Source organism: Stegodyphus dumicola, chromosome 4 (assembly GCF_044657685.1).
Source record: "Stegodyphus dumicola isolate Sdum_Otavi_A_Nest chromosome 4, ASM4465768v1".
Lineage (NCBI taxonomy): Eukaryota > Metazoa > Arthropoda > Arachnida > Araneae > Eresidae > Stegodyphus > Stegodyphus dumicola.
The window spans coordinates 237,794,274-237,820,441 of NC_140771.1; the positions used below are offsets into that span (position 1 = coordinate 237,794,274).

General features: G+C 30.6%; 1 protein-coding gene across 2 annotated transcripts in view; it reads right to left on the reverse strand.

The window, feature by feature from the left end:
* Positions 1 to 26,168, reverse strand: part of LOC118190553 (N-acetylglucosamine-6-sulfatase-like) — a 44,256-nt gene that overhangs the window by 16,128 nt on the left and 1,960 nt on the right. The window contains exons 5-7 of one of the 2 annotated variants that reach the window (XM_035361286.2): positions 19,249 to 19,347; positions 15,469 to 15,565; positions 4,995 to 5,079 (exon numbers count right to left, since the gene is read on the reverse strand). In XM_035361286.2, the coding sequence (XP_035217177.1) occupies positions 4,995 to 5,079; positions 15,469 to 15,565; positions 19,249 to 19,347 (281 nt within the window). Of the gene's footprint in view, positions 1 to 4,994; positions 5,080 to 15,467; positions 15,639 to 19,248; positions 19,348 to 26,168 lie in introns of both variants that reach the window. The other variant, XM_035361285.2, reaches the window with a different exon arrangement.

Consider the following 26,168-nt stretch of genomic DNA (forward strand, 5'->3'; position numbering starts at 1 on the left):
TCAAATTTTTGTCCTCATGCTATGATGACCACACATGCACATTACAAAGCAAAAATGGATATTGCCACTTGCTGCAATGAGAATGCTCTGTTGTAGATTCTAAGAAAAAGTTGGGACGCTTATTTTTTTACAGTCTAGAAAGGTTAGACAAGGGTTTAATAGCTTAGGTGCAATTAGTTTAATTTAACATTTTATTAATATAATCTGGAGTACAGAAATATATGTTATGTTGTCCATTACAGTGTTTCCATTCTTGGAAAAACATAAAATTTCGATAACTAAGAAGAACTACGTATTTATAAAGTTTTTACTTATTTCAGAAAAATTCAAGCAGATAAAAGTTATTCTCTCCTTTTTTAAATAGATTTCTTGGACTTAAATAAAAATGTAGGAAACAGAGATGCATATGTAAGCTTTAAAATATGAAAGCAAACTACTAACTTTAATTTCACAAGAGTTGTTTTTAATTTCGCTACTTCCCCTTCCTATCCTATCATAACTAAATTTATCTCATCTCAAAATTAATCTGCATCATGCTATCTTATGTAATGTGCAGCACTGCAAATATCTTTCCTCGTCAGACGAAAGAAACTTTTAACAAGCCCACATTTTTGCAGACTGTGCACTTATATTTTTGCTTTGCTGCCTGCTATTAACACATGATTCTTGATCATACTATTAACACATGAAAAGCCTTCACATTTCCAGGACAAACAATTTCTCCAGCTTTCATTAGGCATTCCTTGATGAAATCACCGTCAGTAAAAGGCTTCGAATGTTTAGCTATCAACTCAGACAAGACGTAGCTTGTATGTACCGCCGCTTCACTTTCTTGCAATACTTTACTAAACATGGACCGTTCTTTTTCACTCCTAACTTGAGCTCTTTCAACTTATCTTCTCTCATTAATCCTTCGTAATTGTTATATTTCGATTTGTGTTGTTCGTAATGACATTTAATATTATATAACTTTGGTACATTAATAAGATTATTATTATTACATATCAAGCAGATTATTTTATCTTTTATTTCACAGCAAAAATATTCTAATTCCCATTTTACTTAGAATATTCTATGTTTGTCAGCGATTTTTCGTTTAATTTTACTACCACTTGGTTTTGATATAGACATACTGAATACAAAGGGCTGGAATAAACACGGTTAACGTTAAAAAGTTAACAAAAATTTATTCTTTCCACAAGAGATAAATCAAAATGCTGAAATATTTCTTCAAAAATATTCTAACAATATCACAAAATGTCAAACGTTTAGCAAAAATCAATTCAAAACAGAGAAACTAATTCTATCTCACAGCGAAATCACTACAAATCAATCACAGCATTAAGTACACAAACAGTTCGCTAGAACTACAGCTACTACTGAGATGAGTTGTTTGTTCTCGGCTTTTATAAGCTCTATAATTAATTTCTCGAATATACTGGAAACATCTATAAATATCTGGATTTTTGTGAATGGCAACAGCAATTACGAGATATTTATTTATTACGTATTAAATGCACACGCTGTTCTATTTTTAACCTTCCAACGCAGCTGTCTTTTCAAAAATTGTCTGCGTTGCTAAAGCAACATGAAGCAAATCTAATTATAATTCTAAATAAAAAAAAACTAAATAAATAAATAACTATGAAATCCGTAGCAATATGAATTAAGTAATAATTAATAATAAAGCAAAGTGCATGCACATGCATGCACCAATATATCGTACAAAACTATGACTGGAAAACTGAGACCATGAGTTCAGCCACATTCGGCTGTCGGGGGATGTGTACAAGTTCTGAGTGCACGTGTCCCCCAAAAGCCGAAGGTACCTGAACGCAAGCTACTCACTCGCATTTGTAATTTAAGTAGTGTGTGTGTGTCAGTTCGCTGTGCGTAATCTAACAACACTGAATAAATTATCGTTAATTACTTAGCAGTAAACATTTCATTTTTTTCTTCATCGATATGTTATTTTATTATTATATATTATTATTTGCCGATATATTGGCCGAGCCGCAAAAATATTTGTTGTGGGGTTCGACATCCTTGCCCTACAGTGATGAGTGATTGAGAATATGTATCTCAAGAATGTCCAGCAATAAATTAAGTCTTGTTTCAGCCAGATCTGTCTATAGATGCCATCTTTGTATTTATGCAGAGAAACTTTTGCTAAACTGCTGCAACTATTACCCAAGTTAACATTATTTAACAAGATCTATAAATAGAAGAAAATTGTGCTACCTCCCTGGAAGACTGGGGAAGGGATCTATATTTAGAAAAAAGATTTCTGCTTTAAATCAGCTACATTCTCCATTCAAAATAGGAACAGCATTTGATATCGAGTTTGCCAATACAATTTCCATTGGCTAAAAGCAAACAATAATTCAATATAAAGCACTTAACCAAATTTAAAAATTTCATTCATTTGCTAACTTTCAATCAATAAAAATTTGTTTATTTTACTGATATTACACAATAATATAATTAAGGTATAATTTCATACTTTTCAACAGATCAACAATTAAAATGGGAGGGATTTTCTATGTATTTTATATTCACTATATTTGCATACACCATAGCTGCCAACCTTGAAATATGAACAAACAGGAAGTTCTTGTGCCCCCAAATGGGAATTTATGGAAGATTTTTGCCTGCAGCATTCCAAAAGACCTCCAAATTGTTTAAAATTCACTTTATAATTTAGGTTATTCAGGTGATTATAGTACGATTCTGAAGTAACAAATATTCATATTTAATTATATATTTTATGTTTATAAGTTGATTTCTTTTTCTAATTTTCTTATACTTTTAAAATTGAGAAAATCCTGAGCAAGGAAGAAAAGCTTAAATTTATCTCAGCAAGCATGACAAAAATAAAATTAATAATTAACGCACATACTATTGTAATGCAAAATTTTAATGCAGGTGTTAATTTAATTAATGTGAATTACAGATGCTTTAAAAAGTTAAAATAAAATTATTTGGATTTGCATAGCAGAAATTTAATTTTTGAAAGTATAAAGCCATTTTATAGCTTTAGATCCCCCCCCTTCAGGATTCTCATTGTTGGGAACTGCTGAGTGAGGCCAGACATTGGACAGGGTGTTTTTCTGAACATCTCGATAAGAAATTAGTGGGAAATAAATGACTTGATCAGTGTTTCCTCAACAAAATTTCTTAGCAGGTTATGTGTGTGAATGAATAACTGGTGTCTTTACTTTGTTGGATATCACAGTTTTGATAGACAAATGGATTTTTTTCAAATAGAAAAAAAACATTAAGCTTTTTTGTTTCAAGATGGAATTAAAGACAATTTTGACTTAACCCTTTTTCTGTAAAATTTCTCTGCTTTCAAAGGATAATGAGAGTTTTTGAAGTTTCTTACGGGTGTTGGTGAGCCATTTCCAGATGGAAAATTGGATGACAATCTTGAAATATTCAACACAATTTTTTTTCAATTGCTCAGGGGGTTAATTTTAAATTGATTTTAAACTTTGTATTGTCACAGCACAATTTTAATTCTCTTATTCAACTTAAAAATTTTTGCAAGTGGAGAAAGTGAGTTTTCCTTGCAGGTTGCATGACAGCACAGATCAGATTTGGCTGAAATTTGAAGAATGTAAGAAAAAGAGAAATGGGGTTTCCCATGGCCAGGCAGCCTGGATAGACCCTTTAAGACTTGCATTTTCCCAGCTATAGGAGCCTGGAAAAATTGACTGGATCCTGTCTCGATCAGTGACATTAATTTCATTACATTTTTTACTTAACTTGTAGTACCTGAATGCGAAATGATCTCATCATTTTGACTCAACATATAGTTTAAATGAAAACAACAGCAACAAGATCTGACTGCTTAGTTCTTGAACTGGGGAATATTCTTGAAATTTGATACATACTCATTGAATAACATGAATAATTTATCATTATGTGAACTCGTGATTGATTTAATTATGTATGGTGTTTAATTCATTTAAATATGTATGTATGACTGATTTAATTATATTTGTGAAGCTGCATACCAATGCAATCCAGTGAAATGAGTTTATGGCTATCTTTAGAGAGTTTAGAAGTTATTGCGAATTTTGTTTTCCAGATTCTATGGTTTTTAGAAAGTCATCTTAAAGACTTTAATGGTATAGATTTAAAAGAGAAATAGCATTTTTAGATTATGGAAATGAATTGAATTTTCATCATTACTGGAAAATAATTTATGTTTTCATTTTAATACCCAAGCACCAGATACGAATCTATCTCACTTTACTTTCAGTGGTACTGATTAATGAATTTGAATTTTGAAATAAATTAATTTACCTTTTTAAAGACATGTATTTCAGTAATTTTGGTTAATTTCAATCATGTGTATCCAGCATCAAAAAGTTTAGCTTAGAGCAAAGAAATTTTAATTATTCTAAAATTTTTGACATAACTATACTACTGTGTGAATAAACTTAATAATGTACCACATATTAATGTAAAACAAATTTAAATACACATATTAGCTGACTAAACATTAGTTGAATCTTCATATGAAATTCTACAAATGTGTACAATAGATCAAGACAACAAAGATCAAATAAAATTTAATAAGAACATAATACTGAAAATTACTAGGGGTGGGGAAATGAAATTTGCATAATTCAAGTTTCATTAATTCAATAAATTTCATTTACTGCTGAAAAACATTTTCATTAGTAAAGGCTAAAAAGTAAAAATTGGGAGATTTGGGGACCTACCAGGAGATATGATAAAAATTCAAAAGTTTCCCGATAAAACTGGAAGAGCTGGTAACTGTGATATACAAATATTAATATTCTGATAAAACACTTTACTAAAGCTTTGCAATATTAATGAATAATATTTTATAACTACAGATAATAAACATTATCTTTTTACTTGTGTATATTTTTACCTGTGCTAAAATAGAAAAGCAAACCAATAAAACATAAAACATTGCCTAAAAATGCAAAAAATTACACTAATTATATATTCTATACCTATTCCTGAATGTTTCATCAATACTTTCAATTACATCTTCTGAGAGAGATTTAGGAGGCTGCCTCAACAACCAATGTTTGCCCTGGAAATAAGATGTAAAAAATCATAAGGAAGGTGACTGTAATCAATTATCCTTATTTATTAAGTATTATCAATGGGATAATACAAAAGAAAAGAGGTTCTAATTCCTAAATTCATTATCAGGGCTGCTGTAAAGCATATTCAGGTTGAAAAACTGTCAATGCAAATGAACTGCATCAAACACTACAGTGGAGGTTGCCATATTAAAGGAATGACAATAATTTTCTGTCATGTACCCAACCATATAACTGAAGATACAGTGTGTTGCTGCACAGCTTGTATGAAGATCAGAGGTGACCACGTTCTTTATTACAGAAAGAACTATTACACAATAAATTATTACAAATATATCTAAATATATTTCATTTACAATAACTTTTAGTCAAGAATACATAATCATAGCTTTTCTATTTATGCAATATTTACTAATGTGTGCTTAACATTTGCAAAGCAAAATAAATATCAATGATGAAGACCTGTATTTAAACAGTTTCTATTAGCTAATTTTTTATAATTTTTAATTAATATCTATGTTTTTATAAATTTAATTAATATCTATATTTTTTTAATTTAATTAATATCTATATTTTTAAAATTTAATTAATATCTATATTTTTATAATTAATTACTTTATTCTCGACTTTCACAAACGTCCATACTTTAAGATAATTATTATAAAAGAAAGTCAAAAAGCAAAATATTTTAAATTTGAATCTAATACAGTACAAAGTCCGTAATCCGGACCTCAAAGACCACAAACTTTTTTTTTGTATGCTTTACGCCTGCATGTTCAATGTATAACTGACAGTATAAGCTAGGCTAAAATCCTCTTTACTGATTCTAAGGCATTTCAGTTAATGTTGCAGATTGTGCTGTTCTTTAATCTTCTAATTGGATCCGCATATCATTTTTTTGCAGACTGTTAGAGCAATTTCATAAAAATTAAGCTTGAACTTTCAAATTATGTCAAAAAGAGTTTCCAATTCTGGAGCTGCCAAAGGATCTACAAAGCATGTTTTGATGTCCATCAAACAAAAAGTGGAATTGCTGCAAAAAAATGGATAAAGGCATATCCTTCTTTAAATTATGTGAGGCATATCACATTGGAAAGTCAACTGTATATGACATAAGAAAAAGGAACTTTTTGAATTTTTTGTGGAAGCAACTTAAACAACTTACATTGAAAGATATGTTTAATAAAGTAAACAAATAAATACTAAGCTTTATCTTTTGTGAATTTGATACCTTTTAGATCATAATTGCTCTTTATTTCATTAATTACAATTTCATATTTTTAATAAGTATAATTATTGCATGCCATCTTACCAGATTTAATCTGATGATCTATAATCCAGAAAAACCCCTAATCCAGAATCGCTAAAGTCCCGACGATTCCGGATTATGGACTTTGTACTGTATATACCAAGTGGCAAATAATTTCCTGACTGGATAAAGGTAGTCATACTACTCAAAAAGTTTAGATATTTAGAAAACATAATATATGCATATTCAATGGATATTCACTTTTAAGTCGATTATGAAAAAATACTAACTAAAAAATCTGATGTGGACACCATATGACTTCCCAACTTAATTAACCACTCCCTCAAGGCAAGTTAAAAGTGGCACCAAAAATTGCAAATTTTGAAATTAAATACCTCAGTCAGTTTTTGCCTGACAGAATTCAAATCACATACCCAATTTCATAATAATTGGTTAATGTGTGCCACAATTTCTTGATGTTCGCTCATTTTGCATAAATAATCCTTAATCATAATTTATACTGAAGCAATGAAGCTATAATGTAAAAACAAAAGGCCTCTTAAAATTTCTACTCTTAATTTTTTAATTTATTGTGTTTTAACAAAAGTTTCCCGCCACCACATGAACTGTCTGTACAAACAGTTTGTGTTGCCATGTTTAACCAAATTTTGTCAAATGATTTTTGGTGTTTGAAAAAAAAGTGACTTGCTTTAGGACACTGTGTTGTGAAATTTATAAAAGAATATCATTATCATTAAGTACAAGGTGTCTGAAATGGAACTATCACACTACTAGATTATAACCATCATTTACTTCCTATCCTGTTTCAAAAAGTCAGTTACAGAATATTACCAAATCATGTGTACAGCTTTAGGTACTAATGTTGTATCATATGACACTGTGAAAGTTTGGTGCTGAAAGTTCAAAAACAAGGACTATGACATTCAAGAAGCAGAGCGCTCTGGCCGCCCTACTGATGTTGATGAGGTTTGCCTGTGAGAACTTGTGAAAGAAGATCAGTATGCAAACCTTCAGGGAGCTTCCTAAGAAGTTAGACATCAGTGCCATGCCCATTAGTCACGCTATGCATCACAAAAACTTGATGTACAAGTTCAATCGTTGGGTGCCGCATGAGCTGTCTCAACCAGATAAGGACAGACGTTGTTTGGGCCTGCATTAATCTCCTCGAATATCAATGTAAAGACAAGGATCATCACTTGTGATGAAAAGCAGATTTACTTCAACAACACAGGCAGAAAAAGGGGTTGGTCTACGCCCAGTGAACCCTCAACAGCGTCACAAAGCGCAATTTGAATAACAAAAAGATCATGTTTTATACCTGGCGGGATTGCTGTGGTATTATCCACAGAGTATCTGGGAAAAGATAAAAACCCTCGACAGTAAAGTGTACAGCTAGACGCTACTCCATGTTGATGCTGCTATCAAGGAAAAACATTGGACTGAGTTCCGGTGCAGAAAGGTAATGTTCCATTATGATAATTCAAGACTACATGTGTCTGCATTCACCAGCTGGACTCTGTATGGATTCAAATGGGATCTTTTACCACACCCACCATATAGCCCCGACATCGCTCCTTCAGACTTCTACCTTTTTTCCCATCTGAAGCTGCATCTTGCAGGTGCTATCTTCCATTCTGAACAGGATGTCTGAAATAAGGTGTATCTGTTTATGGGCACACAGCCACCAAGTTTCTACATTGAAGGCTTTGAAAAACTATGAAATTGCTGGTAGACAATCATAGATTTGGGTGGTGATTACTACCCACACTGAAGGTACTGCTTTCATGATTTTTTTTTTTTTTTTTCCTAATTTTATTAAGAACGTTTTTTGGCAGAAAACTTTTGTTACAACCAGCTATATTTCAACACACACTTTTCAAATATCTTGAATTTAGATTTTGTTTTTTTAAATTCAAATCAATTTCTGCATTTTTTATTACTTTCTAATTAAGTGTAATGCAAAAATCGTTTATAAGGAATAGCTATCAGCTGCCATTATGTAATGCTTGAAGTTTACTAGGTTATGGGAGTTACAAAGTGATGCTTGTAATTTAAAATAATTGACCAAAATCAATTTTCCTTCAGGAAAAAGTAAAATTTTTGATTTCTTATGTCTTCAGAAATTATAATTAATCTCCTAAAGAACTTTTTATTTTATTTTTATTTTATTTTATTTTATTTTATTTTATTTTTTTATTTTTTTTATTTTTTTTTTTTTTTATTATTTTTTTTTTTTTTGGTTTGTTTTTTAGAGAAGAACTGAATAATAAAACTTTTAAAAATAATTTATTATACAAAAATTAATTTCACTTTTAGCTGCAGACACTAGTAACTTTTCTGGTACATGTTACATGGCATGTTGCTTTGTATTATACCTATCATTTGAAATTTTTTATGTGGAATGTGGGTTGCTGCTCATAATCACCATTTTCACTTAGATTGTTTTGCACTGTATAGAATTTCATCTTAGTTTAAAAGGCACTTTTCAGTTTGAATATTGATAATACCTAGAAAAACAATTTCGTGAAATTATTGAAATATTATTAGAAACATTAAAGTCTACTAGGATAATTTTTGGATATACAAACAGAGCAGATTCAACAGCATGGAAGAAGTGTTAAAATTTCTGTCTAAGGACTGAAAAATTAATAATAAAATAAATCAACAGCTTAATGAAATTAGAAAATAAATAAAAAAAACTAACATTATACAGTACAAAGTCCATAATCTGGACTCATCGGGACTTCCGTGATTCCGGATTATAGATCATAAATTTAAATCTGGTAAGATGGCATGCAGAAATTATACAATTAAAAATATGAAACCGTAATTTATGAAATAAAGAGCAGTTATGATCTAAAGGGTATCAAAATTTACAAAAAAAAAAAAAAAAAAAAGCTTAATATTCATTTGTTTACTTTATTAAACATTTCTTTCAATGTAAGTTGTTTAAGTTGCTTCGTTTTTTGTGCTAATACTTTCTCTTTAATTCTATAAACAGACATAATTTCTTCTTCAGTTACAAAGTTCCAATGTTCAAGTCCTGTAATTGCTCTGTCCAGAATACCGACTAAATTATCAATCGAGATTTTTTCTTTTTCAATAAGCTCTCTGTCACTTTCTTCACTATCGGAAGTGGTATTTTTTGGATCTAGAACCATACTACAGATTTTGCCGTCCCTTAATTGATTCATGATTGAGGCATTGTCGTCGCAATGAAAAACTTCTGTTATATCATCTTCATTTATTACCGCTTCTCCAAGTTTCTTAACAAAATCCAATAACTGGAAAATTTCACCTTTAGTTTGTGATGTCCGAAAACCTTCAAATTCGCGGCTATCATCTTCATCATCCTCCTCATGAAATATGGTAGTAGGCCATAAATTATACCAAGCATTTTTAATGTATCTGGAGACACATCCTCTGAACGTGCTTGCGCATGAATAAAGCAAACAAAAAAAAAGTTTGTAGCTTTGAGGTCCGAATTATAGATCATTCCAGAAGACGGACGTCTGGATTATAGACTTTTTACTGTATTACTATACAATTTTCTTTAAAATTTGGGCTACCAGCAAAAAATATATACTTTTTATACAGTCAAAAGTCGTTAATTTGGACATCCAAAATCCGGACCTCAAAGCTACAAATTTTCTGCGCATGCGTCAAAGGGACGCATGCGCATAAGACCTTTACGGCTGCGAATATGCTTGTGCACGTGCGCAAAATACGTTTACGAGTGCACGTTTAATGTATAACGGACAATATAAGCTAAGCTAAAATTATCTAATTATCTATTTCAGTTAATGTTGCAGATTGCGTTGTTCCTTAATCTTCGAATTGGATCCGGCTTATTATTTTTTGCAGACTGTTACAGCAATTTTATAAAAGTAAGCTTGAACTTTCGATTATATCAAATAGAATTTCTGATATACATTTATTAATATGTAAAGGATCTACAAAGTGAAAGTATGTTTCGAAGTTCATTAAACAAAAAGTGGATAAAGGCATATCCTTTGTTTATCTAAACTTTAACGTTTGTTTATCTAAACTTTGTTTATCTTTAACGCCATGGCGGGCGCCCAATGAATTGGAAGTTAATCTGTCAGCACTATCCTTATCTTCAGGGCAGATGTTTTTATTTTATTTGCTTATAATTCCTTACTAAATGTAGTATTTCATCTTGATGTACTCCGTCTTTGATATGATTTAAATCAAATTCCTCGTCATTATAATTTGCTTCCGATAGCGAAGAAAGTGACAGAGGTTATTGAAAAACGAAATAATTTCGATTGACAAATTAGTCGGTATTCTCAACACAGCAATTATAGGACTTGAACAGCGAAACTTTGTAACTGAACAAGAAATTATGTCTGTTTATAGAATTAAAGAGAATGTATTATCACATAAAAAACGAAGCAACTTAAACAACTTACATTGAAAGAAATGTTTAATAAAGTAAACAAATAAATATTAAGTTTTTTTTTTTTTTTTTTTTTTTTTTTTTTTGTAAATTTTGATACTCATTATATCATAATTGTTCTTTATTTCAAAAACTACGGTTTCATATTTTTAATTTTATAATTTCTACATGCCATCTTACCAGATTTAAATTGATGATCTATAATCCGGACAAATCGATAATCCGGAATCGCTGAAGTCCCGACGAGTCCGGATTAACAACTTTTGACTGTACTATCTTCCAACCCCCAGAATGTCTACATAATAAAGCAGAAATGAGATACAGTATCTGGAAGCAACCAGAATAATTCTCAGAGCAATAATGAGAAAGATGATGCTCATCAAATTACACCTAACAGATGAGAATTCCTTTCTTACAATCCATTATATTTGTCTACAGCAGAAAACTTTGCAAAACAAAAATCTAATGATAAATGCAAGTTTCTCATTTAAAAATTTAACTTTCTTATAATGTTTAGCAAATGACAACATATTTAGATCAACTGAGAGCAGAAGGCTCAAAATTAAACTTACTACCAAGTAAAGAGCAAATAATATTTTATATCTAACTACTTTAATGAAAAAAAAAAAAACTGAATAGTCAAATTTTAGTTGTATTCTATTAAACAAAAAGTAAATATATATGCAGATATTGGATATTAAATCTTGAGTACTTTCTAATTACCCACACTCTAATGAAATGTTCTGAAAAAGTATTGATGAGGCAAAGCTGTATGTTGCCAAAATAAATACACGGTAACCCACAATATCATTAAAAAGTATTTATGTTGCAACCTAGATATGAGTGTAACACACACCTACATTGACTGGAATGCAATGCCAACATTGTACGATGCAGAAAGGAGTGATATTTTTTAGCTTCAGTGTAATTCTTTAATTTTTTAAAGCAAAAAATAGATTGCTGTGTACATAGGAAGAACAAGAGAACAAGAATGCAAAAAAAAAAGGACTTATAAAAGATTGTTTCATGACTGATGCTTTTTAATTTTATTGACTCATTGCTCTTGTATGGAACTCTTAATACAGTGCTATTTTGAAAATGGCTGTTCCTTTTCATGCATTAGCTTAATGAAAGATTAGTCACCAACAAATTTGCAAATACTGCCCAAAAATTGACACTTTGACTGATGAGGTGACTTTTTGGTAAGAAATGCAGATAATCAGAAAATAACAAATCTTTATAGGCCCTTAATTAATATTACAAATTGCTAAATTTTGTTTATTAAGCAAAATTTAAAGCCAAATAAATATAACTTTTGCCCTTTAACTATCAATTTTTACATCTCTCATATACACATAACATGAAAATAATCAAGCATAGATTTTCTTTCCTGTTTATATATTCATTGCTGTTTTTGTTTGCATAAGAATTCAACATTAAAAAAAAAATAATATTTTAAGTAAATAAGTAAGGAAGAAAGAAAAGAAAGAAAATATCCTCAAAGCATAGTAAGCAGTAAAAACTCGAGTTTGATAATTTAAATATCACAAATCAAAATTAATTAAATTATTATATTAATATTTATAGATGAATATTTGATACTATAAATTTAAATATCCAATTACAGCAAAACCAAACTGAGTTTAATTACAAATAACATCACAAAAATTCTCAAGAAATTAAAAATGTCAAGAAATCTTACACCCAGAGCACAAGCATTAAATACAGCAAAGGAATATATAGAAAAATTACAATTTAATCTTAGAACTCAATACTGACTTTCTTTCTAATTTAATATTTCAGAACATTGAAGTTAAGGCCAAATTTGAGACAAAGTAAAAAATCTGAATTAATAAATTATTGTATATTCAAAGTTCATGCAGATCTCCTGAATAACAGATAGGATACAAATGAAAAATTGGTACTTTTCTGTAATGCTGCTGCCATGCATTTTTTCAGGTTTCTTAGTTGTAAACAGTTTCTAGTTACGAGAATATTTTATAGATGCCAAATTCACATACTACATGTCTATCTTCAAGAAGTTTATTGTAATTCTTTGATGTCTTGTCCTAAAACTAAGATCGGTGGTACTGACAAAATCATCAAAAGTTTATTCACAAAAAGGAAATATTACATAGGTTGTGTATTACTTTCACAATGGTTTTTCGTATGTTTGTGTCAAGAAATGGAAGAATGCTTCTTAGTCAATATTCTAGATCCCTCTACTAAGCGGTTAATGGATGCTATAGAGAATATATCAGATGGAACAATGATATTCTCAGACTGCTGAAAAGGTTACAAATCATCTGAGTTGAAAGCTGCAGGATAAGATCACTTCACAATGAATCAATTGTTCAAGTTTACTGACCCAGTCACAAGCTACCACTGCTATCTATCAAACGTTTTGGGGGCAGTGCTAAATGATAGAACAAATGCCAAAGAGGCATCGTCGTCAGCATTTTAGTTCCTATTTAGTAAAATTCATTTGGAGCCACCTACTGTTTTCTGCCATAGGATATTTGTAAATTTATGTCTCCTGTTTAGTGTCTTCCTTCATTTCAGCTTATGTTTTTCAGTAATAAAGAATAAAAAAAAATTCATAATAATAAATGCTATTTGTAATAATATATTACTATCTATAAACTATACTTATAACAAGAAACTGTATACAATTAATCCCCCCCAAAAGGAACAACAGGAAAATAACCAATATAACAGGAAAATACCAAAAAATTTAACATTAATTGTAACTCCAGTTGATAGCAATTATTTAAATGAAGAATACTGCATAGGTAGCTCTCACAAAGCTAAAAGATATCATTCTTTTGCTCTACACAGAAATGACTATTTGCAAATTCCCCGCTTCTCCCCCCTCCAAAAAAAAGATTACTTGAGGGATAGTCATAATAAATAGATCAGAGATGAAAGTAACAATTCTCAAATGAAAAATTGATAACTTAAACAAAAAGCTGATAATTTAATCACATAAAAAGCTGAAAACAAAGAATATTTAGATATAAAGTGAACAAGATCTAAAAAAAAAAAAAAAAAAAAAAAAGGACAGATGGGAATGTTCTAAAAAATCCATACCTCTATGCCTCACCTCCCCCCCCCGCGCCAAAAAAAAGTCTAAAACTTATATATTGCCAATACTACTATATATTGCCAAATCCGTATAAAATCATTGAATATCAACTCTAACAATAATAATTTTTAAAATATATATATATTTAAACAATTTTTCCGACTATGTATATTAAATATTTAAAAAATAACTAGTCAAAAGTCTTTAATCCGGACACGTCGGGACTTCGGAGATTCCAGATTATCGGTTTTTCCAGATTATAGATCATCAGTTTAAATCTGGTAAGATGGCATGCAGAAATTATAAAATTACAAATATGAAACCATAATTTATGAAATAAAGAGCAATTATGATCTAAAGGGTATCAAAATTTACAACAAAAAAAAGGTTAATATTTATTTGTTTACTTTATTTAACATTTCTTTCAACATGCGCATGCATAAAGCATATATTACGCATAGTCGAAATTGAAAAATTGCAACCAGAAAACTGTTCAATGTGTATTCGTGATATTTATAATGAATTTGATTTAAATCATATCAAAGACAGAGCACATCGAGATGAAATACTATATTTAGTAATGAATTATAAGCCTAATAAAATAAAAACATCTGCCCTGAAGTTAAGGATAGTGCTGACAGATCAACTTCCAGTTCATCGTGTGCCGCAACGTTCCCCTCAGCAGCGTGAAATTGATAAACAGATTTCGGAATGGTTAGAGAAACAAAGGATATGCCTTTATCCACTTTTTGCAGCAATTCCACTTTTTGTTTGATGGACATCAAAACATGCTTTCGTTTTGTAGATCCTTTGGCAGCTCCAGAATAGGAAATACTTTTTGACATAATCGAAAGTTCAAGCTTACTTTTATAAAATTGCTCTAACAGTCTGTAAAAAATAATAAGCCGGATCCAATTCGAAGATTAAGGAACAACGCAATCTGCAACATTAACTGAAATGGATAATTTTAGCTTAGATTTGTGTTTGTATATTTTAATAAATTAGATAATTTGAAATAGATAATTAGATAATTTTAGTTTACACCATCCGTTATACATTAAATGCGCATGCGTATACGTATATGTGCACGCATAAAGGTATTATGCACATGCATAAATGCATTATGCGTTTACGCATGTGCAGAATGTTTGTAGCTTTAAGGTCCGGATTATAGATCATTCCAGATTATGGACGTCCGGATTAAAGACTTTTGACTGTACAACTGAAATTCACCAAATAAAAATAATTATATATTTCCCCATTTTTTAATTTTTGGTAATTACATAATCAATATCCCATATTTTGATATATTTTGATTCACATATTTTATATATTTATCACATATTATACATATACAATATACATAAATAAATAAATTTGCATTTTAAGTAATTAATAATTCTTTGAGTTTGTACTAACTAACATGAAATTTTAGTTAGACAAACACTAAACATTCTGATATAATTTATGAATTTTTAACATCATTAGCCAAGATTATGACATATTATCACAGAACATATTATCACATATGGAACATATTATCACATATGACATATTATCACATATGAAAAATATATATTTAATAGAATTTTAAATATGTACCTTTTTTGGATTGAAGCTAAAATTTGGTGTCCTGGGTGCAGAAACATTAGAAAATTCATATCTATAATGAGGAGCAGGAGTAAATGGTGCATGTGGTGCTGGAGGAGACAAAAACATAAAAAATGGAACTGTTCCATTTTGTTTTAATAAAAACTCAATGGCCCTTTTCATCTGCAAATTAAATTTCCTGATTAATAGTAGCAAATGAACAACCAAGTATTGCTAAAATGTTTTTACCACACACACACACACACAAAAGAAAAGAAAAAAAAAATATTTTCTTGCTAATGCTTAAAAATAACAAATCACATATTTTTCTACGATTTTTATAAACATGGCAAATATATAGAAGACTTTTTTGAATTACTTTTTATAATGTGTGCATTAGCTATTTTTATATTCGTATACATGTTCTAGTTGTTTTTTTTTTTTTTTTTTTTTTTTTTTTTTTGTTTAACTTAGTGAACAGCTGATAAATTACATTCAGTTTCCTACTTAGAAAATACAGTATCTTTAAAAGTTTTGATTGAGTTTCAAGGTATTATTTATACAGAATCTACATTTTATCTACAATATTATTTTTATGAAACTTTTTCAATGACTATTTACGATTCATTAGATTAGTTTATTTTTTGACAAAGATAGATGGGCTTTGTTGATAACACAAAAAAATTGTGATTAAAAAAAGTCAACAGATTAAAAAGAAAAATGCACCTAAGAAAGTTTCTAAATCAAAGAAAAACTACTTTTAAGCTTTGAGGCTACAAGGCAAAGGAAGTGACAAGAATCAACAGCAATGAAAAATAATTTAAAACTGAATTTGAGACATATCAGAATCGCCACATATAACAAAGAGTCTGTATGTGTGTGTGTTTTTGTTCATGCTGCATGTAAGTTAATAGACTCAGGGCTACAAAATTTGGTACACAGGTGCATCTAGACAAGAGCCAGTGAACCTTGAGGCAATTTTTTCAAAATTCAAATCATATTTTTTTTTTAATTTTATCTTTTTTGATGAAATCGCATCATTTTGAATAGCTTCTTTCTTTTAGAAATGTGGTTTTGACAAGAGTTTGTCATTCAGTGCTTTTGCATATTGGACTACTGACTGTTGAAAATATGAGATAAAATGCTGCTCATTTTCTTTTGATTTTTGGATATGCAACACGTACATCGCAATGCACAACGAAAAGAATTGCCTTTTTTTTCCCTATCTCTCTGTTTAATAACTAATGGCAAAGAGCTTTGTATATTTTAATTATGTCATCCACAAAGCACAATTTTGATTGGTTATTGCTTTCTGATGATAGTTTCATTCTTATAGAAATGGGGTTTTGGGAAAAGTTTTTCATTCATTGCTTTGGATATTGGACTGCTGACTGTTTTCTCTTGAAAATATGAGATTTATTGCTTATTTCATTGTAATTTTTTATATATTATGTTTTAATTATATAAAATTTTAATTATATAAAAAGTTTTGCATGATCTGTTTTAGGAAACAAAGTTCTTAACTTTCTTTGTACCATTTGAATTCTTACGATTTTGCAATGGAAAGTTGGTTAATTTATTTATTAGGAGAATTAATATTTGTATTAAGGGATATTGCTTATTTCATTGTTAATTTTTTTTAAAGTGATACATTTTTATTGCAGAGTAAAATTCTGTGCAGGTTTTAAATTTAAGGTTTGGTGTTCCCTTTAGGCATTTGTATGGTACATTTAAAAGCTAGATGAAGGCTGGCCCCATAGCAGCTAGTAAATTATATTTACAAATTTGGTCATATTTGTAAAACTTTGAAAGCTTTTAGTGAATCAGCACCCAAATTTAAAATTAAGAGAAATACGATTTCTTTCTAAAATTCTGCACCAAAGGTTCATAACATGTGGCAAAAAGAAATACTTAAGTCACACTAATGTTATAAAATTTGCTACAATTAAAGATATCAAAATATTAATAAGAAACACAAATTATTTTAAATGGCTCATTTATGATTATAATTTGGAAAGATAAACGTAAACATTTATGCCATGCAACTTGACAAGAAGCTAGTTCATGATAAGGTCAATAATTGTGAATGCAATACAACATTATATTAAGTATCACAATACAAAAAATCTGGCTACAGACCTCATAAAATTAGAGAAAATTATATGAACTTAAAAAATGAGACAAATACCCAACACTGAAAATAAACATTTTGACATATAAAATAAGGGCAACATTATAAGCACAAATAAATATCATTTGTTGTTGAATACATTTTTATAAAAATACACATTTGGAATCAAAATACAAAATCAATACATCAATCACTAGCCACCCAGCTGCTATATTGGTTGATGATGCTAACTGCCATATCGATGGGCCCAGGTACGAATCAAGGAAAAGGCATGGATGTGTGTACATGTATAGTGTCTGTGCAGCAAGGGGGAAACTTAAAACACATGGTGAGACAAAAGTACTCTTAAGAGCCTGGTGGTAGGGAAAGAGGAGTGGGAGATTCTTGGCCTGCCTCCCTACCCCCAGATTCTTCCTCAAAATTGAGACAGAACTGCACAGTTAGTGCAGCAAACTATATCCATACAACAAATGGTGAATTTTTGGCATCCTGCCCACTTTTACCTGTACTTGTACCTGCTTCAATCACTAAGGGATATTGTTTTGCCTGTTAAACAAGACTTAACAGACAACATATTAATGCACCAATTTTATTTCTGCCTCTTACAAAATATTTCTCTATGAGGTTCATGAGGTAACATGAATGCACAAAACTGCACTGCAGATAACATGGATGACCAATACATTAAGAAGATAAACAAACATGCCAGTGTGAGACATAAAATCAACACCCCCCCCCCAAAAAAAAGAGCAACCTCAGTCTGGTATGAATTTTGAATAAAACTTTATCAATTTCAAATAGTTCATTTTATTAATTTCATAGACCCTCTTTTTAAGGATTTGTAAAATTTTTTTGTTTGTTTGTTTTTGTTGTTGGGAAATTCTCTTGTGGCTGCATAGTGATCAAAAGGTATTCAATGTTATATATAATCCCACAGCTGAAGCCGAGAAATGTATCAAGACTGTATGTCCTCCCAAAGTGCCAATCTGGAGGGATCGTCCTGGTTACTGACGTGGTGAGTAGCCATAATTCTCTCTAACATGGTACGGCAATGTGATTCACACAATCCTGACATGGAATAGAGCTCTCAGAGACTAGAATAAAAATAGACTGTGTCATACAATGACAATCAAAGTGTGCAGCATTTAGCAAAAAATAAAGCAAAACATATTTGCTCTTTCAAAAAATCAGTTCTCCTAAGATTCTTATAATCTTCAATTCTGTAGCAAAAGAATTTCCTATTTACCATGTCTTAGATTCTTCAGATGATGAAAAAACAGCAAAGCTGTTGTCAATCTTTCCTTAAATAATAAGTTTCCTCATGGTTATTTTATAAGATAAAGACATCATGTCAAGCATCATACAACTCTTTATCTTCACAGTTAAATTTTCATACACTGCCAATCTTTTTGCAGACTTTTGCATCTGCTAGACATAACTATAAATAAAAATTTTAGATACCAAAATTATTTTAAAATATCTCATAATTTTATTAATTTCTGTGCTGTTACTACATACTACAAATTCGCAGAATTACAAATAATTTTTTATGAATAAATATTGCATTTGATTTGAGTTTTCTAGATGCTTCATGTTTTAATAAAACACAGAATTAAATCTACAATTTGCAGATCACTGAAATATCTTAAACGTTCTACTTACTATAAGGTCAGTCAAATAGTCGTTTTGCGGATTAGAACCATGTTTTTCTTCACGGCCATTCACAGATAATGAATAATCATAATAATGTGAATTCCCAACCTAACGTGAGAAAAAGACACTATATTCTATATTAGAAGATTAAAATGAAACCATATATAATACTTAAACTTAATAGTAAATTCTATTAAAATGATGCAGGACACCGATAAACATAATAATAAAATGTAATGAAAATATACATTACTCTAAATTTCACAAAATGAAATATTGGTAATGATGTAGTATACAAACTATCGCTTTTAGTTAGTTAGTTATTTCTTAGATGTCATAACTAAAATGCGATATTTTGACATGAAAATAAAAATAAATAATTACAAATACATAAATGAAAATGATTCCATCAATTAATTTAATAATCTACTAAATTTTAATTTCTCTGACTTCATAATGGCATCAAAAAATAAAGTCAGTAGTTTTCATATTCTAACCTGTGAAAAAATGGCAGGGAAACAAATAATGGTACTATTCGGTTTCGAGGGCCGTAAAAAATCGCCAAACTATTGATGCCAGTGCTGCCAAATGTAATTGCGGCAACCCTAACGCAAAAAAGGAAGTATAACAGTTAATAACTATCTAAATATTGATATTTTAATTTAGATGAAAGGTTAATTTCATATAATATTTCACTACTAAGTTATCGTTAAAGCATAATGTCATCTCGTTGGTTGTTCAAAAATAATTTTCTATAATGAAGATGCCTTTTCTTTGAAAACATTTTCGGTAAAGTGCAGAATCGCCCGCTTATTTCTTTGCCGCTTTTTACAAGGGTAAAAACAATTGGAATTTTGTCAATTTTCTTTTACTTTTTAAGTGACAATAGGTCAATGTGTACATAGATAAAGTCAAGGGTGTGCGCAGTGCCATTTTTTGTGCAATTCTGGGATTTTTTTTAAGTGAAAATAAGTCGATGTGTACATAGATACCGAGTATGTGCAATTCTTAAAAACGCAATGGGTGATTCAGTGGTGATTCACCCACTGCTTTGGATTATGTAATTTCGTACACCTTCTTTAATTTCACACTTCATAATTTGAACGAAGCAACAGTCCGGAAGCAGTGCAATTGCAAAGCAGTCACTTAATCCGAAGCAGTGGGTGATTCTGCACTTTACCCAAAATTCTATCGCAGACTTTATTTACATCATAGGGAATTCCCAAATTGTTAAATCCATAGGATATCAAAAAAGGAATTAAAAATTAAACTAGTATTTCAATGGCGTCTTAAGAAATATAGAACTACTATATAAATTTACGCAATCTGAAATCAGCGCATATGCAAGATTTGGCACGCTGTTAAATGGGCGTGTTTGCTAGATTTGGCGCTTTTGTGCATACATTTTCCCTGCAATTTTTTATGACCCTCCAAACTGAATAATTAACCAAATAATTAACTAAAAGAGGTAAATAACATACTACATTATATATATATATACAGTCAAAAGTCGTTAATTCAGACACCCATAATCCGGAATGATCTATAATCCGGACCTCAAAGCTAAAAGCTTTCTGCGCATGCGCCGCGTTGACACTTGCGCATAGGCGTTTACGCGTGCACGTAAGACCTTTACGACTGCGCATATGTGTGTGCACAGAATATGTTTTCGCATGCGCGTTTAATGTATTACAGACGGTATAAGCTAAAATTATCTAATTATCTATTTCAGTTAATGCTGATGATTGCGTTGTTCCTTAATCTTCGAATTGGATCCGGCTTATTATTTTTTGCAGCCTGTAAGAGCAATTTTATAAAAGTAAGCTTGAGCTTTCGATTATGTCAAATAGAATTTCTGATGCTGGAGATCCCAAAGGATATACAAAACGAAAGTATGTTTCGATGTCCATCAAACAAAAAGTGGAATTGCTGCAAAAAATGGATAAAGGTATGAAGAAAGTGAAAAAGAGGTGATTTGTTTCTCTAATCATTCCGAAATCTGTTTATCAATTTCACGCTGCAGCGCGCAATGAACTGGAAGTTGATCTGTCAACACTATCCTTATCTTCAAGGAAGATATTTTTATTTTATTCGGCTTATAATTCCTTACTAAATGTAGTATTTCATCTTGTTGTACTCCGTCTTTGATATGATTTAAATCAAATTCCTCGTCATTATAAATATCATGAATACACATTAAATAGTTTTCTGGTTGCAATTTTCTAATTTCGACTATGCGTAATGTACGCTTTACGTATGCGCGCGTTGAAAGAAATGTTTAATAAAGTAAACAAATAAATATTAAGCTTTTTTTTTTGTAAATTTTGATACCCTTTAGATCATAATTTATTTCATAAATTACGGTTTCATAGTTTTAGTTTTAGAATTTCTGCATGCCATCTTATGAGATTTAAACTGATGATCTATAATCCAGAAAAATCGATAATCTGGAATCGCCGAAGTCTCGACGAGTCTGGATTAACGACTTTTGACTGTATATATATATGTAAAATATAAAAAAAAATACGATGCACTCTTTGCGAACCAGCAACCTTTAATTAATTTTCTGCATGTCAGGATCTTCCCCTAGACCAGTACCTTCTAGAACATTTGCGCTTTTTACATAACCACATAACCTCCTCATATAAATGCTGCGTAATAAGTTCTCCTACACAGATGTCTCCTCGCCTTTGTTCTGCTAACACCTCCGCTATGCTCCTCTTTCTTTGTTAGAACGTTATAACGTATTAAAGTCAGTCATATCTAATAATTCAATTACTGAATAAGTTATTTGAGTAACTTCATCTGGAAAAAATCATCTGCTCTAAAATAAAATAAAGATATGCTGTTAAAAGTGAAAAGTCCCGAGTCGTCATTTTTCTCCGTGGTGCAAACATCCCAGCTTCGTCAACCATCTGCCAAACGTGAAATGGAATAGCCTCACCATTCACCCACAATGTGTTGGAATAACTGAAAACATTACAGTTATTAATTATCTGGTAGGACAGTTTCCTGCAGCCTGAAACCTCAATGGAAAATTTAGTGCAGTTCTGATGATGTAATAATTGGGAAGTGAAACTGCCTTTGTAAACCAAAACTTTTCTCTTCGCCATGCTTCGATCCTTTATAACTACGCACTTCAGCTTTTGCTCTCTACTGTGCAAAATGTAATTTCGCTGGCTTGCTTTCTATCTCAACAATATCAAAAATGTAAATCTTCTGTGGAAAGGCACAACTAGAGTGCCAAGTGATTGTGGCCACAAATATCAGTTGCAAATAAAAATGGAATTAAAACTGCCTCAACTGCCAAGTTCTTTAGAAATTACCAAGTTAGCATTACTAGCATACTACGCAATCAAAATCTTCTTCAATATGGGTCTAATCACGCATCTACAGTGTTCCGTCTTTTCCTTTGCTTTTATTATGACATATATATAATAACATGTATAATTTAATATTAATATAATATTTATAATTTCAATAGTACATAACACACATGCACATATATTTTTGTTTTAATTTTTAGCCTCATATTAGGTTTCTTTATGTATTTATATATACAGTATCACAAAGATTTTTTTTTAATATCCCAATATTATTTCCATGCAATATGCTGCTGAAAAATTAATCAATTATAGGCAAAAAAGTAAGAAATTTAGAATCTAATTCAGAAAGACATGAAACATATCCACATACGTTTTTCTATTTCAACTGAAGAGGGCCAACTGAAGAGTTGATGTTTTCAGTTCTTTCATGACAAAAATATTGATGCTTATACAGTGCTTGATTGAAAATTTCTTCCAAGCTTTGATTACATTAATTGATTCTGAATCAGTTACATCTAAATTACATTATAATGCTCTTCTTATACAATACATTTTAAAGGTATAAATAATACCTTAATCCAAAACCTGGAACAACAAGTAGTGTTAGGCGATAGGAACAGTATTTTGTTGGAATGATTCAGATCTTGTGAGTGACATGGAGCATTATCTAATAGTAACAGTGCCATGAAGCTCAAATTTTTCTGCCTTCAATAAGGAACGTTCAGCATAAAACAATTTAAAAAACAATTTAATTGAAAAAATTTCCAGTTACCCACGCTTTTTTCTGGATTTGCTTTCCAATATACCAATAAGGTGTTTTTATTTATGCCTTTAAGCACACAAGGTTTCAAAGAACTATAAACTAGCAATGTTTTTTGTCAAAAAATCCCCCGACACATTACTGCACAAAAGTAGCATTAGACGATTTGTAGACACCTTAAATTTGGGTGCAGTTCTTTCTTTTTTTGATATAAAGATTCTACTGGGCATTTTTTTCCACCAAAGCCCAGTTTCGTCGGCACTGAAAGCTTGTCTATCCTTCTTCTCCATAATGTTTTGACTTTTTTCTGGATACATCCTAGCAGCTTCACGATCAGCCGATTCTCCTTGAATTCTTATGAAAAATGCTTTTTGAAATTTTTAAACTAATCTTTACTTGATGCAAGTCTGGGTTGAAAGATGATTCTTCATGTTTTTTAAGGTGTTTATAAATTTTGAGTGCTTTTTGCTTAATAATTTTATCATCCAATGGAATTCTTTTTGACAACTATCATCAATAAAAATGTTGAGTGCTCATCTTCTCAATTATTGGTGCCTGGAAGCGAGCTGCAAGTTTTGTGGATGTTGAAGATCCTGCAGCAACTGCCCTTCTTATTTCTTTTTCATTTTTCTTTATAGTCCGGACTGTTGCTTCATTCAAGTTATGACGTGTGACATTAAAGAAGGTGTTCAAAATTAGACCCTGGACCATGATGCAGGCCTCACATTTCTGGCAAATGAAGATTTGCATCATGCACAGAAGATCACATAGAAGATGCATGATACATGGTTCTTATATATTAGTGCGATTACCTAATGCAGTGTGTTGATTTTTCACAGAAGACGAATGACGGCTAATTATTGAAAAACATGTTTGTTACATACACATAGTGACTTTTAGTTACTTACTTAATTATTCTGAAAATCAGTCAATAAACCTACTTACAGGTTACCACTACTTCTGCCCTGGTCAAAATTTCATGGTGATCGCTTTGAAAATAGATTCAAACCAATTGTTCTCTTAAGAGATGCTGCAGAAAATTTTATATTTTTGCAGAAATATATTGCAATTTTGTCTGTTGATAAATCCAACAAGCACATATTTTTAAACTGAGTTTAAGACCCCCCCCCCAAAAAAAACTATTTGTTTATAAAGTCCATTACAGCTTGGAATACAGTAAAATGAATGCATACCAAAATGGTTACTTTGCTTGTTAAAATTGAAGAATTAATTGCCAGAGTTTATCTCATTCTTAAAGTAACTTCAATCAAGATTGTTATAAAACAAAATACTGATTATCCTACTATCATTTCAGTTTTTGAATAAACAAAATTTTCTGACCACATAGCACACAAAATGGTATTTTCTTGTTAAATGGCCACTGCAAGCACTTTGACAACATTTGAAATTAATTTTATTAAAAGTAGAAAAACATTATATTTGGGAAAAGTCATATTTATCTATGAGGAGGCCATAATTCAGCAGCTGCTGTTATCATAGAATCAAATAAGTGTGATTTCTAATTTCCATGTATATTTAGCGGTCTGTTGCACCATCTTCAATCAACAATCAAGATTTAAGTTAATAGGAAAGTACCTTTTAACACTTTCAAAAGAGAATTTATGAAAAATCTTCCATAGAAATTTTGTGAAAATATATAATGATCTGCATATAAGCACAATTGGAATCTACCTAGGTTTTGTTTTGCCCATATTTCATCATTAAAGCAGTCATCTCATTCATCTGCCAGAATCAGAAGATTAGCTACCAGAATCGGAAAAATTAATCATCGTAATTTTAATGGGCGATATATTTGATTTTCAAACCATTTTGTGTGCAATGTTGTCCACGTGATATCATTGATTATGCATTTTTCCACTCTAAAATGTTTAACATTTAAAATTTATAATTAATTTTAAAAACAAAGCAGTAGGTTTTTAAGCTAATCTTTGGAATATGGTAAAGGTAGTTTGGTGACATTTTGGTAAGGCGATAAAGGTTACTAGCTAGGACTTTAGCAGTGTACATGGATAAAGTCAAGAGTGTGCGCAATGCCATTTTTGTGCAATTCTGAGATGTTTTTTTTTAAGTGAAAATAGGTCGACGTGTACATGGATACAGTGTATGTGCAATTCTTAAAAACGCGGCAAGCAGTTTGCGATTCTACACTTTCTCCCAATTTTGCACCTAATATTTGTCATGATTAAGCACTTTTGTTCCATGAAAGTTCTAGCATAAGCGTAATTCGGTTAGCAGATTGTTGGAAAAAAATTTTGAATTAAAAAAAAAACATGCCTTTACTTCGTGAACAAAATGGCGTCCAAACAAAAACTAGCAGGGTTGGTCACCAAAAAATCGCCAAGTTATCATAATTCAAAGATTAACCGGTTTTTGTAATATTTATAACATGACATATACTTAATTTTCCCACTTACATTAGACCATGCAATATCCTCTGTTCATTATACTTCCTTCTAAAATGTTGACCCTTTTTTACTTCCCATCAAATGGAAATAAGCAGTAGTTCCTTCATAATATCATTTATTTTGTACTCTTTGTTATTTTTCCATCGGAAATGTTAGCCTATTTATCATCAATTGGGGAAAAAAAAAAAAAAAAAAGAAGCAATTTTTTTTTTTTTTTCAAAAGCTTGGAATTTTGTATACTCAGCAAAAGAGAAAAAATGGCCACCAATTTATTGGAAGGTAAAATATTTGTAGATGCAAGCAAAAAACGCAGGAGAGCATCCTTGGGCCATTAATTTGTTTCATATTTCCAGGGCTCTTTTCCTCACTCTGTTTCATAAGATGGTGCAACAGACCGCTAAATATACATGGAAATTA